Source organism: Dendrobates tinctorius, unplaced genomic scaffold (genome assembly GCF_039654945.1).
Source record: "Dendrobates tinctorius isolate UK_male_01 unplaced genomic scaffold, ASM3965494v1 ptg000162l, whole genome shotgun sequence".
In the NCBI taxonomy this organism is placed as follows: Eukaryota; Metazoa; Chordata; class Amphibia; order Anura; family Dendrobatidae; genus Dendrobates; species Dendrobates tinctorius.
The window spans coordinates 40,864,766-40,878,765 of NW_027361829.1; the positions used below are offsets into that span (position 1 = coordinate 40,864,766).

General features: G+C 42.8%; 1 protein-coding gene across 2 annotated transcripts in view; it reads left to right on the forward strand.

Annotated features, from left to right (window-relative positions):
• VPS41 (VPS41 subunit of HOPS complex) overlaps nucleotides 1-14,000 on the forward strand; it is a 397,695-nt gene that overhangs the window by 161,736 nt on the left and 221,959 nt on the right. For both annotated transcript variants that reach the window (XM_073549967.1, XM_073549966.1), the window contains one exon: nucleotides 2,342-2,407. In XM_073549967.1, the coding sequence (XP_073406068.1) occupies nucleotides 2,342-2,407 (66 nt within the window). The remainder of the gene's footprint in view (nucleotides 1-2,341; nucleotides 2,408-14,000) is intronic.

Consider the following 14,000-nt stretch of genomic DNA (forward strand, 5'->3'; position numbering starts at 1 on the left):
TACATTAGTGGGTATGTTCTGATATCAACAGCTGGAGTACCGATGATGGCAGTGAAGGGTCAGATCAGCCCATGTGTCTCACTACCACTGGAGGATAAATTGCTGCAGGAGATTGTTCTGATAAGGGCTGACTCTTCACTGCCATCATCTGTACTCCAAGTGGGTACATTAATGGGTACGTTCTGATATCAGTGCTGCTGAAGCACAAAATGAACTGGGGAATAGCTGGCTTAGAAGCCATTTACGTGTTATTGTTTTTTTTCATTTATTTTTTTTTTGCAGAAATGGACACATCTCATAATAAGGTGATTTGCAGAGTATCCTAACATTTCATGCTGGACAGTATGCTAAACAATGCAAGTTTAATTACTGTATAAATATGGGGGAAATGCCACTAGTATCTGGAGCATGTAACTTGTGACCGTGTGGAAGGTGACTTATTTTCCGGTCCCATTACATTAGGGTATTCCGATGTCCTCAGTTGTCTGCTATACCGAGAGCGTAAAGGTGAAGGATCGCGTTATACAGCATGTCTGTATGTGATGCAGTTCTTTCCAGTTTAGCTGAACATTTTGCGCTATATTTTCCATCTGACGTGTGGAAAGTACTGGGATGTAGCTTTTTATGAGGGTGCGCGGTGAAGCTGTGCTTCTTCCTTGCAGTAAGGTTCTCTGCTTAGTGCAGCGCTGCAGGAAGCGTTCATTAGTTTGTATAGCAGATTGGGCTGTGATTTAAACTGATGAAAATCCCCCTGCATGTAAAACCACCACCTGATTGCCGCGCAGAAATCATTAGTTATTGTGCGTCTCCTTCTTTTTTATGGGCAGCTCTTAAAGCTACAATAAAACGTAATGTTGTTCCATAAATACAGGAGCGCTCAATAATGATTCCTCCGCCATGGCTTGATATCTCTGTCTGTTCTCCAGAAGAGCTGTAGACTGCTCTACAAGTGTCTCATACTGTGAAGTTCATTTAGTTTTACTGGCTAATAAAATGAGTTGTAGTCCTATTTATTAGGCATGGGATAGTTAGCAAAGCAAGGCTAGTTAAATTGTAAGGTGGCTACCTCCACTAGGTGGCACTAGAGGGCCAGATCTCACACCTGGAGGAAAGCTAATTTGCATACTCTTCTTTTTTCCCCGGAAGCTTTGCCTGATTTATATATCCTAGCTAGGGGTAGTGGGGTTTATAACCACTCTTAACCATTGCCGGGGTGCCAGTAGACTTACATTTTGTGACGCAAGTTTTGACTGATCGGTAACGGTCACAAGCTCTTAGTGTAAGTCTCGTTCTGGCCTCATTCTGGCTCTTATAGACTTACATTGAGCTGTGACGTTTGGCTCACCCAACAAACACTGGAGCAATCCGATAGGTCAGAGCCTGCAGAAGACCAACGGAAGCAGCGCCTATAAAAGTGTAAGATGGTGCCTGGTAAGTATGATATTAGGGCCCGCGAACTTCAGATTAGTGGCACCACTCCAGCTCTGCAATAACCACTGAAGTGGTGCTTTACTAATGTACCTGTGATTGCCTGCTTATATTTCATCAGATATGTGATGGCATCATATTCACCCAATAGATTATAGAACACCTTCGTAATTTATAGTTTACTTGATTGATTAATGATATGATCCAACCTTATATGTCTTTGATGGAGACCTATGCAAGTATATATTTTTTTATTACTGCTGACCTTCCAATCACCATCACATTTCTTGTTTTTCCTCTAAAGAATTGTCTGGTACAATGCAGATTTCCTAGTTCTATCCTAGCGCCATTTTGGTCTTGTGGCAACGAAACACGTCCAAAGAATGATGCTACCATAACTTTCTTTCATGGTAGTAGCGACGGTGTAAAGGGAACCGGTTAAGTTGATCATGCTGTCAGAGCAGATAATATATAGCTTTATGGGAAATCTATACATATCAAAAATAGTGTAATCATTTCAGTGGGAGTGGTGACTATCGACTACCGGAAAGAGATAGCTGCCGTTAGTCACAGGGTAGAGCGACTGTGTAATCAGATGGTGGGACGACCCACCGGACCCCTGTTTGGGAAGAAAGTTAAAGACTGCATACCGTGGATGCATAAGCGATCAGCCTTCCACAGGATGAGTGATCATTGTCTGGTCGCTAGGATTGTGAACCCCATTAGTCATAAGATGTTCCCTGCTTGAATAGAGCAGGACTTGTGCATCTACAAGACTGACTGAGACCTGGGAGCACTGTGCATGATGACCTCCATCTGTGTTGTAGAACATTGACACCATTGCAGATCAGTGTATGGTAAAATGCCACATTGCTGGCCATTGTATTAACAAAACCATTCTCTTTGTTACTAGATTGTTGCTGTCCACCCTCAGTTTGGAAGATCTGCCTGTAAACAGTTTGTGACAGGAGGCAAAAAGGTAAGTTCAGGGTTTGGACGTGAAATAACGTCCAGACTAAGTACAAAACTAAAATGGCATGCTTTTATTGAGTCCATATAAAATCCAGCAATCAGAAAGCACAATCAATACGTCTGCATTTCAGACACACATGACCTGGTACCACGTTCTGCAGTGGCAGATCAAGGGTTATTCTTTTATTTTAGGAGATGTAACCCACCTCCATGGGGAGAATATAAGCCGTGATTCATCATTGTGTCTGTGCCATTTTACTTTAGGAAAATTAGTTGTAATAGTGACACTTCTGTTTGTGTCTTATTTATGATTTAATTTGCGCTTTTTTTAAGTCGACAGTATAAAGAATGGATTTTTAGATACACTCACATCTGTTGTATGTAGGTATATTCTTCCTCTAGTCTGTAGGCAGATGATGCTCCAGTGCATGGATCAAGCTTTTGAAGGTTTGAGCCGTACTTCTCAAAGTCTTGGCAATTCCCGTAGGTTGCTTATCCAGCACCAAGTTCAAGTATAATATTCTTTATTATGACTTCATTAAAACTATTTTCTATGGACATATAGTTTCTCTGACGCGTTTTGAGCTGATCTGACTTTTAAACACAGAATTTAAGTTAGGTTTAATTGTTATCACCTATTTTCTTATTTTAGTTCTTCAATCATGTGCATCATGGTTTTCTTATCCAGATGTTTTAGTTTACCGTATATACTCGAGTATAAGTCGACCCGAGTATAAGCCGAGGCCCCTAATTTTGCCACAAAAAACTGGGAAAACTTATTGACTGGAGTATAAGCCTCGGGTGGGAAATGCAGCAGCTACTGGTAAATTTCAAAAATAATAATAGACACCAATAAAAGTAAAATTAATTGAGACATCAGTAGGTTAAATGGTTTTGAATATCCATATTGAATCAGGAGCCCCATATAATGCTCCATACAGTTCATGATGGCCCCATAAGATGCTCCATACAAAATACACCCCATATAATGCTGCACAAAGGTTAATAATGGCCCCATAAGGTGCTCCATATTAAAATATGCCCCATATAATGCTGCATAAAATGCTCCATAAAATAATGTGCCCTATATAATGCTCCATAAAAGTTGATGGCTCCATAGAATAATATATCCCATATGCTGCTCCATAAAGCTTGATGGCCCCATAAGATGCTCCATACAATAATATGCTGCTCCATACAATAATATGCTGCTCCATAAAGGTTGATGGCTCCATAGAATAATATTCCCCATATGCTGCTGCTGCAATTTAAAAAAAAAAATTACATGCTCGCCTCTTGTCACTGGGAGCCAGGTGCCAGTGTCGCCGCTGGCTCAGGCCCCCAGCACTTGCCATATTCACCTGTCCCCGTTCCACCGCTGCGCGCCTCTTTGTCTTCCGGGTCTCTGTAGTGACTGTTCAGGCAGAGGGTTCGCACTAACCACGTCATCGCGCCCTCTGACCTGAACGTCACATCCAGAGGATGCGGAAGACAGAGCGGCGGGTGGTGGTGGAATGGGGATAGGTGAATATCACATGGCTTCCCCCGTCCTTCCCGTCATACTCACCCCCTCTTGGCGCGGTCTCTGCACTTGCTTCTCCGATGGTCTCCGGCAGCTCCTTCCAGTGTTCAGTGGTCACGTGGTTCCACGCATTAAAGTAACAAATATGCACTCCACGCCTATGGGAGTGGAGTCGTGTACATATTCATTACTTTAATGAGCGGTACCACGAGACCGCTGAACACAGGAAGAGCTGCCGGCGCCTGAGACCTTCTGAGAAGCAGGGAAGTGCAGAAGACTGCGCCTGGAGGGGGTGAGTATGATGTGACAGCTGCCGCTCCCCCTCCCCTGCCGACCCCCTGGGACAATTACTCAAGTATAAGCCGAGAGGGGCACTTTCAGCCTAAAAAAATGGGCTGAAAATCTCCGCTTATACTCGAGTACATACGGTAATTCATTTTTGCAGACTTTTCGAAATGTTTCAACATTTTTGCACAATTGTTTTAGAGTACCCTACTGAGTCCAAAATCCATCAAATTGTATTTTTGCTCAGTTGTAGACTAACATGCAGCATTTTAAATGATCATGTGACTTTTTCTTTAAAGGGAAGGTGCCACCAGTTTTCTTGTAGTTTTGGTTTTTTTGTGAAATTAAGCTTAAAATTGTAATTCAAATGTATTAATGCAATGTTTTCACCGTTTGCAAACATTTATATATGAAAAATATTATATATTTCTTTACAAATATATATAATTACCACTAGGGAGAGCATTTTCCGTTTTAGACCTCAAGCAGCTATAGTAAGACTTATCAGCTTTACTGTTAGCTGTAAAATTGGGGCAGTAGCTGTTAACATCACCATTTCCCTCCCCTTTCGAGTGTTCTAGTATCCCTGGGGCAGAATGAAGAGTAGCTTCACAGGGCAGTGCCATTTTGTGTGTGACAGCCCTGTGATCTGCTATCACCAGCAGTTAAGGCCCCGTCACACTAAGCGAGATCGCTGTGTGTGACAGGGATCAGCGACCGGCCCCCCTGCCGGTTATCGCTGATCGTGCTCGAGCGGCCTGGGGCGTTCTTCGATCGCTGGTCTCCCGTTGCCCAGCGCGCATCGCTGCGTGTGGCAGCAAGAGACCAGCGATCAGCGACGCTGGTTGCTAATGTAAACGTCGGGTATCCAGGAGCCGCGGCTCCTGGATACCCGCTGTTTACCTTTGAAACCGGTGTACACGCTGGTTTCCAAGGTAAACAGCGGGTATCCAGGAGTCGCGCGGCTCCTGGATACCTGACATTTACATTTGAAACCAGCGTCCAGCGTCGCTGGTCCTGATCGCTGGGGCTGTTTAACGGTGTCCCAGCGATCCCATCATGTCGAATCATTGGTAGGATTGCTGGGACATCGTTTAGTGTGACTGGGTTTTTACCCTCTCTCTCCCATCAGTCTCCATATGTCTCTCTCACCCAGACTACATGTATTTCTCACCCCCCACAATGCCTGGCCATTCACTGCAGACCTGCAGTTCCTTATCTTATCTTACTGAGGGATGAATCACAGCTTAGGCTGAGAGCTCCTGCTCTGATATTGCTGATGGTGCACTGTTCCTCCTTGATGTCTTTGCAGTCTCTGATACTGCTTTTCTCCTGCATTTTAAGGGCCTGTCACACTAAAGGCCCCGTCTCACTAAGCGACTTACCAGCGATCCCGACACCGATATCAAGGTGTCAGGATCGCTAGTAAGTCGCTATGTGATCGCTGGTGAGCTGTCACACAGACAGCTTCACCAGCGATCAGCACAGCGATGCCGAGCGCCCGGCATCGCTGGCCATCCTGTAAAAAATAGAATCAAAATAAAAAATATAGTTATTCTCACCATCCGATGTCCCGCGCAGTCTTCCGGCCTCTCTCCACGCTCCGGTCCCAGTGATCCTTTGCATGAATGACCGCGAGATGTCACGGTCTCGCGGGATAACAAACTCTCGCGGTCATTCGTGCAAAGGATCACTGGGACCGGAGCGTGGAGAGAGGCAGGATGGCTGAACGGGACGTCGGAAGGTGAGAATAACTATATTTTTTATTTTTTTTTATTATTTTTTTACACCTGATCGCTGGTCTCCCGCTGTCACACACAGCGATGCGTGCTGGCCAGCGGGAGACCAGCGACCAAAGAAATGTCCAGAGATTTCTTGCAGTGATCAGCGATACCGGCAGGGGGGCCGCTCGCTGATCGCTGTCACACACAGTGATCTCGCTGGTGAGATCGCTGTTGTGTCACAAAAGTTGTGCCTCAGCAGCGATCTCGCTACCGAGCTTGCTTAGTGAGACGGGACCTTAAGAGATATCGCTATCAATATCGCTATAACTTGTGACGTTATAGCGATATTGCTAGCGATATCGCTATGTCTGATACTTACCTCCGACCGCTCCCCCGCTGCTTATCGCTGATCGCGCGAGAACTGGCTGGACTGTTTCTCGTCGTCAGCTTCCTGCGGCGCTTCCTGCTGTGACAACGAGCGACGCGTGGACGCGGGCGGGAGGACGCAGGATCGCCTGGTGTGACAGGTAAGTAGCGACCCCCGACCCCTGCGATGTCACTGGTGAGATCTGCCTGTGTGGCAGCTCACTAGCGACCACTTAGCGATGCACCAGCGATCCTGACCGCGTCATATCGCTGGTCGGGATCGCTGGTGCATCGCTAAGTGTGACAGTAGCTTTACTCCTGTCAACCTAGGATCTGTTCTGCTGGAAGCAGTACTGCTTATGTTAGCAAATCTGAGGGCTCCATTAAAATGGCTGCAGAACACTCCCACTAACTGTGAATTGTGCAGCCCACAGAGGCATGCCCAGTTCACAGGAGTGACATCTCCATTATAATAGATAGGGTCGGTATCCTCTGTTATCTCCTATGACCAGTGTCATGCTGCTACTGTGAAAGCAAGATGTCAGCCCCGAGAGCCTTCTTTAAACTCATATAACCTACGAAATATGTTTCAAATGCAATCAAAACTTGGTTATAACAGCACGTTAGCTACATTACATTGATTTATTAATGATCTACAAACGCGGTACCTCCCTTTAAAAAGGTTGAAATAAGGTAAAAGACAAAAAAAAGTTCATATTTGATTTTTCTCAGAATCCATCAACCAATGGATTTGGTGGCGAAAATGCCAATGAATAATAGTAGACAAAAAGGAATAGTCAGTCACTTAAAAAAAACTGCAAATTGTGAGTCCGGCCCTTGTGTTTCTTCAGCTACTTGAGTGAATTTTCACTTTTCCTTGGATCACTTATTTCTGGGAGCCACTGTTGTATCTGTCCTCACCAGAGTAATCTCTCTAACATCACACTGCTGGCTGTTCTCTTTACCGCAGGAGGCACAACAGTATTATATGCTTCTGCTCTACACCCGCACACTGTTGAGCACAATGGCACTGGGTCATTTACAGATAGAGGACAGGGGCATTGTGTCTATTTGGCAGAGCTCAAGATGCACTCCATGATGTACTCTGTGGATTTGGCTATAAATTTCTAAAAGCAGCAGAAATCATTTTATTTCTGTCTGGGGTCCCCTTTAGAGTATTTTTCTCTCTAAGATCATACACTTTGAGATTATAGGCCTCGATTCATCATAGTGTTTATGCGACAGAACGGAAAAAGTTGCACAAAATTTTTGCCACTTTTGCCAATTAGATGCCAGTTTTGGACACTTTTAAAATAGGTGGAGCTGAGGAGGGGTCAAGGCGGGAAAGGGTTTGGCAATACCCGCCCTTCAAATTTATTAAAAGTGGTGGCATTTTTTATGTTACAAATGTTACTCTAGTCCCCAACTGGAGTAACATTTCCTGCAAGCCTCATGAAGGTTCTCGGCACCGATGATATGCACCAAATTCGTTAAGAGGCGCGTCGTAACCACTTCCGGGCTGCCAATAGACATTTAAATATCCGGGCGGTCCTGCTCATACAATGATGTTTGAAAAGGTCACTGCATACACACTATCATGTAGCTGTGGAAGCAGGGTTTTGGCTGTTAGAGAAAGCCTGAATGCAAATAGTGAAGGCACAAATAGATTATTACGGTTGATGCCTTCTCTATCTCAAAGCACTAAAGAAGGGCTCTTCCTCCTCCATAAGGACCTATCATGTGATCGTTATGTATATGGAGGGCACAAGAGCTGCTGGGTCATAGGAGACCAAGATAGCTCTACTATTCAGCGAGGAAAGGGAAAACAGACACTTATTCCTTGTATTTTTCCACCAATATCAGCAAAACAGAAAATAAAAAGAGAGACTATGGCAGTGACCTAAAAATGAAGCCCACATATCATGATAAAAGGGCCAAAAAGTTCTTGACTATCCAAACAAGAAAAAAATTATAGCTCGTTAAATCTCATTTATGAAAAAAATGAGTGAATGTGCCTGGTCAGGAACAAAGGTAAATGGCCTGGTCTTGAACAAGTTAACAAATTTGATGCATCTTCTTTCTTCACGCCAATCAATAAAACAGGCATACAAAACGCCAAACTTTAAGGGAATATGTCACCAAGTTTTTGCTACCTCATATTAGAGCAGCATGTTGTAGGAAAAGAGACCTTGATTCCGGCAACGTGTCACGTAGTTTACTGGGTGCATCTTTTGTGACAGAGGTCTTACATGTAGAATGCAGCAGAGCTGAGAAAGCGAACAACACTCACACCTGAGCTCTCTAGGTACATTGAACAATAAGAGAGAAAAAAGGAGTAATGGATTCAATATTTAATAAAAATATATAACAATTTTATTTAATCGTAATCACATGTAAATACATATACAGCATAATAGCAAAAACAGACAGAAAATGGGGGGGGGGGGGGGTAAAATTATCCAAACATGATAACCCATACCCACAAATTTAGCCTAACTAAGTATACCCTGAATCAGGTTGGCTATCTAGGTGAGATATGGTAGGCCATAACCCTAAAATAAGAGTGCCAAGATAGGGCAAACAACAAAGCCAAGAGGCAATAAGAGGCTTACCAGAGAGGGTAAATCATGCTGGAGCACCAGGGTGGGGGGTGCTCCTGTCTGTTTTTGCTAGTATGCTGTATATGTATTTATATGTGATTACGATTACTGTATATACTCGTGTGTAAGCTGACCCCCCCCCTAATTTTGACACAAAAAACTGGGAAAACTTATTGACTCGCGTATAAGCCTAAGGTTGATGGTGGTCTAAGAAGATGCTTCATAGATAAAACCCTCCATATGCTGCCCCATAAGATGCTCCATAAATACCCCCCATATGCTGCTGCACAAGGGTTAATGCTGCCCCATAAGATGCTCCATAAATACCCCCATATGCTGCTGCACAAGGGTTAATGCTGCCCCATAAGATGCTCCATAAATACCCCCATATGCTGCTGCACAAGGGTTAATGCTGCCCCGTAAGATGTTCCATAAACACCCCCCATAATATGCTGCTGCACAAGGGTTAATGTTGCCCCGTAAGATGTTCCATAAATACCCCCCATATGCTGTTGCCACTGCTGCTGCAATAAAAAAAAAATGACATACTCACCTCTCCGTCGCTGGGGGCCAGGTTCCGGTGTCTTGAGCCCCTGGCACCGGCGATATTTACCGGTCCCTGTTCCATCGCCGTCCACCGCTGTGTCTCCCGGATCTCTGCAGTGACAGCAGAGGGCGCACAGACTAAGTCATCGCGCCCTCTGCCATCACAGCAGGAGGACCCGGAGACACAGTGGTGGACGGCTTGGAACGGGGACAAGTGAATATCACTCTGCCCTGTCATACTCACCCCCACTGGCGCAAGGTGTTCTCTGCAGCGGCAGCCCCTGCTTCTCCCTCTGTCGTCTGCTTCCTGCATTCAGCTGGTCACGTGATACCGCTCATTAAACTCATAAATATGTGCATATTCATGAGTTTAATGAGCGGTACAACGTGACCGCTGAACGCAGGAAGCAGACGACAGAGGGAGAAGCAGGGGGTGCAGAGATGTGCCAGGAGTTTCGAAGGGGCGAAGAAGCAACTAAGCGAAATGCGCGTTGGGGTCTCCCTGTTCACACTCCAGCCAGGTTGGTCCTTGATATTATATGTATATATTGCCCTGTATGTCTACATTGAATTTTTGAACCACTGAGTCTTACTGGTAAAAACGCTGCTGCCATTTTATACATATCTCTCTATATATATTTTGTGTAGGTCCGTTTTTTGGTCCACACATATTGCACTTTGTATTGTATATCATTTATCTTTTGAGAGATATTTGCTGTTTTACCTGTGTATATATATTTACTTCGTGAAGGTCTCCTTGTGACCATACACATATATATATATATATATATATATATATATATATATATATATATATTTATTTATCTTTTTGCACTTTATATCTGGCAGCAATTTTCCATTTGTATTTCCATACTGTGGTGGTTCACTATACATATAGCTGACTGTGAATTTCTGTATTATTACTAGGGTTATATTTGACGTATACAGACTCTGCCTAGTCTGAGTGTGGTATCTAGGTGTCGCTGATTCCCTTGTTCTTACATTGCTATATTATATACTACATTTTTATAATTAATTTGGAGTATAATAAAAGATGGTTTTCTTGACTTGCAGAGTGAATTGGGAGCATATGCACAGCATATTAGAATGCTGTATATCAGGGCTGAATGGTACTTGTCTTAGGCCTCATTCACACATCCGTCTGTCACCATCAGTCAAGATCCGCCGTTTTGCAAGAAAAATGGATCCGCCATTTTTCTTGGCGGATCCGTTTTTTTTCCCATTGATTTGCGTTATCGGCGGATCTTGACGGATAGTCATTTGTTGGATCTGTTTTTTTACGGATCTGCCAAAATTTTGGCGTCCGCAGACATGACAGGACGGACACTGAAACGTTTTTTTGCTGGCCGCATCCGCATTTGTACATTGCGCATGCCCGGAAGAATTGCCTCTGCTGGAAATTTAACCCCAAATGCCAGGTCTGGCGGCTGAAAAAAAAATTCTCTCTTTCTCTCATTATTTTTTTTCAAATTGTTTAAAAGTATTAAAACAAAATTATAACGTTAAAAATTTGGTATCGCCATGATCATAGTGACCCACAAAATGAAGAGAACACTTATTTATGCAGCTCGGTGACTGGTGAAAAATTAAAAATATTGAATAAACTTGTAGAATTAATGTTTCTTTATTATTCCTTCTCCTGAAGAGTTAATACAAGTTGGTTAATAGGTTATATGTATAAAAAATGGTGCTACTGATGAATACAACTCAACCTGCAATAAACAAGAGCTCATATGGTTACCTTAAAGGAAAAGGGAAAATGTTATGGCTCTTTCAATGCGACAGTGAAAAAATCACGTGTGCTAAACAATGATGGTGCTTATCAAGTAGTCAGGGTTGTTCAGACTGACAACTGACAGCTCCATTGTTCCTCTGTCTTTGTGTTCACTTGTTTTAGTGAGGGCTATAAAGGTACCAACAATCTAATGATTGATCAGATATATTTACATAATATGCAAAACAAGAACAGAAATAGAAAGTCTATTCCTAAACTAGAAGGATATTCGCATGGCCAGAACCTGAACCTATAATTAAATACCCATGAGGAAGTGTAACATACTACTAAAATAGCAAAGGAGGCTGCTGAATGCAATAAATAGTCTCAAAAAGGTTTAAGAAAGGGAAAAAAAAGAGGACGCAAGTAAAGAAAACCAGCTTCAGGTTTTGCTATTTTATTCTAGATTGGCTTCAGGATGTTCTTTTCTTAATTCGCTATATGATTCTAGAATTACGGTATGTGCTGATTTTTCTGGTCTTTACCAAGTAGAGCAGCCTAACGACACACTCACTTACTGAAGACAATAAAAATTAAAGAGGTTGTCACTACTTTTTCACTGATGGCCTTTCCTTAGGATAGCAAAGAAAAGAAGTTGCATTCTGTAGTGCTAAAGCATGTAAATATGAAATATGAACAGCAATACTGGCACCTGCCTGCAGAAGGGTTTTTTTCTTCAGTATGTTATGGTATTCATTATGTAAACTAGGGGGCAGGTCAATGAGGGGTCGGTGATCTGTCAGCAGTCTACAGTATGAATATCTAAGCAGAGCACCATATGAAAACCCCCACAGGCCGCCCCTAAGCACGAGCATATCATTAACTCAAAACTGAAAATAAAGATTACACAACAACCAAAAGACTGATTTCATCAACCAAGGTATCATTGTAATCAGTATAACGGCGCCGACCTGACACTGTCTGTAGGTTACTGTGCACAATCCTGCTGACAGGTTTCCTTTAATACAAGCACTACAACTAAATCCATCTAAGAAGATAGGCACAACCTTTGAGGATGCTTTCACATATTGCAGTTTTTTGCTGCAATCATGGCAAAACCTCAATATTTTTGGCACGAGTATGGAAAGTTGCCGCAAAACAATGCAGACACAAGTGTGGATGCAGCCTTAATGGAGTTGTTTGTATTTGCAAACCTTTGCCCATGTGATAGGGATTTCTATTCTGTGCTGATCAGCTAGTTTTGTTAGGGGAAAAAAAGGGAGTATGCTTTATTAAACCACAAAACAGGCAGATAACACGTAGAACAGTCCCAGCAAATACCCCAAGATGGTCCACATTAGAGTCTCACCCTTCCGCTAACTCGCCGAGATAATCCCACCTGTGGCACACACAAACAGAGGAGGTAGCGACAAGCTTATTAAGATGACAGTCCTTTGAGGTACCAGACCATTTCAATCTAGGGTAACAACCTGGCTTCTCTGAACATCTCCATGGAGCCAGGCTACTGGCAGGTCCCAATCCTGGCTTTCTCCAAACGTATCCACGGTTCAGTAATGGTCAATGGAGCAGAGCTGTATTCTTCCAACCGGGGCCGAGGTCCCCTAGGTTGTTTCCTGTAGAATGATAGATCCGTGTCCCTTGTGATGGAGCCATGATGTATTGGCTACTGTCCTGTCTCTGGTCCTTTGAATGTTTTAATGTCTTGGCTGAATGGGTCTGTTTCTGTCTCTATAGAGGCATGTAACCTCTTTTTATACTTAACAAGTGTCATTCATTCAGTATTGACATTAAACATAAGAATGGAGATGAATTCAAGTAGCATTACTTGATTATATAATCTATTTGCATAGTTTTTCCTCCTCTGTTTTGGAAGTGGCCAAACTATCTGGCCTACACAATGCATAATTAGCATATCAGTAAACACCCCTAGTCATCAAGGATAAGAGCACAATATGTTATGTGAAATGTCAGTATTACAGGCTTACTCAGGCAAAAGTCTGTTTTCTTGACCAACACACAAGTTCAACAGTCAACATATGGATAAAAGTCTATTCTTCTTGGTTTGCTAAAAATAGTCCTCTGGTTAATTAAGATACAATGCTGTGTCTCCCCACAAGGCCTACATGGACAATTCACAGATTAAAGGGGTGTTCTGGGTAGTAAAATTGTGTCTAAAGTGACGTCGTTAATAGAACAGTAATCTTTGTAATTTAAATGTATTAAAAATATTGATGTATTTTTCCTGTTTCCTCCCTTTTAGAAGGGGATTGAAAGCCCTTTACTGACTTTCCTTGGTGACAAACTAGGAATCAGATCCTGTATGGACATATTACTCAGTTAAAGCTGCGTCTCCATCATAAGCCGGCTCATTTCACAGGAATACGGTCCTCTCACATTATCCCTGTTCTGAGTCCCGCAAGTTATGGTAGTCACACACTTCAGTCATTCCAGGTATAGCTGAAGAATACTGCAGCCACAGAGGTCCTGTTCAAATAGTCTATCTGTTATTTATATCTCTACAACATGTGGGTGTATATATGCTAAAATGGCTGTTTTATTTTTGTTAAGGTGGCACAGCATTTCCTCCTCGGTTAGGTACAGTGGGGAAAATAAGTATTTGATACACTGCCGATTTTGCAAGTTTTCCCACCTACAAAGAATGGAGAGGTCTATATTTTTTCATAGGTACACTTCAACTGTGAGAGACAGAATCTTAAAAAAAAAAGTCGGGAAAGTCACATTGTATGATTTTTACATAATTACTTTGGGTTTTATTGCATGAAATAAGTATTTGATACAAT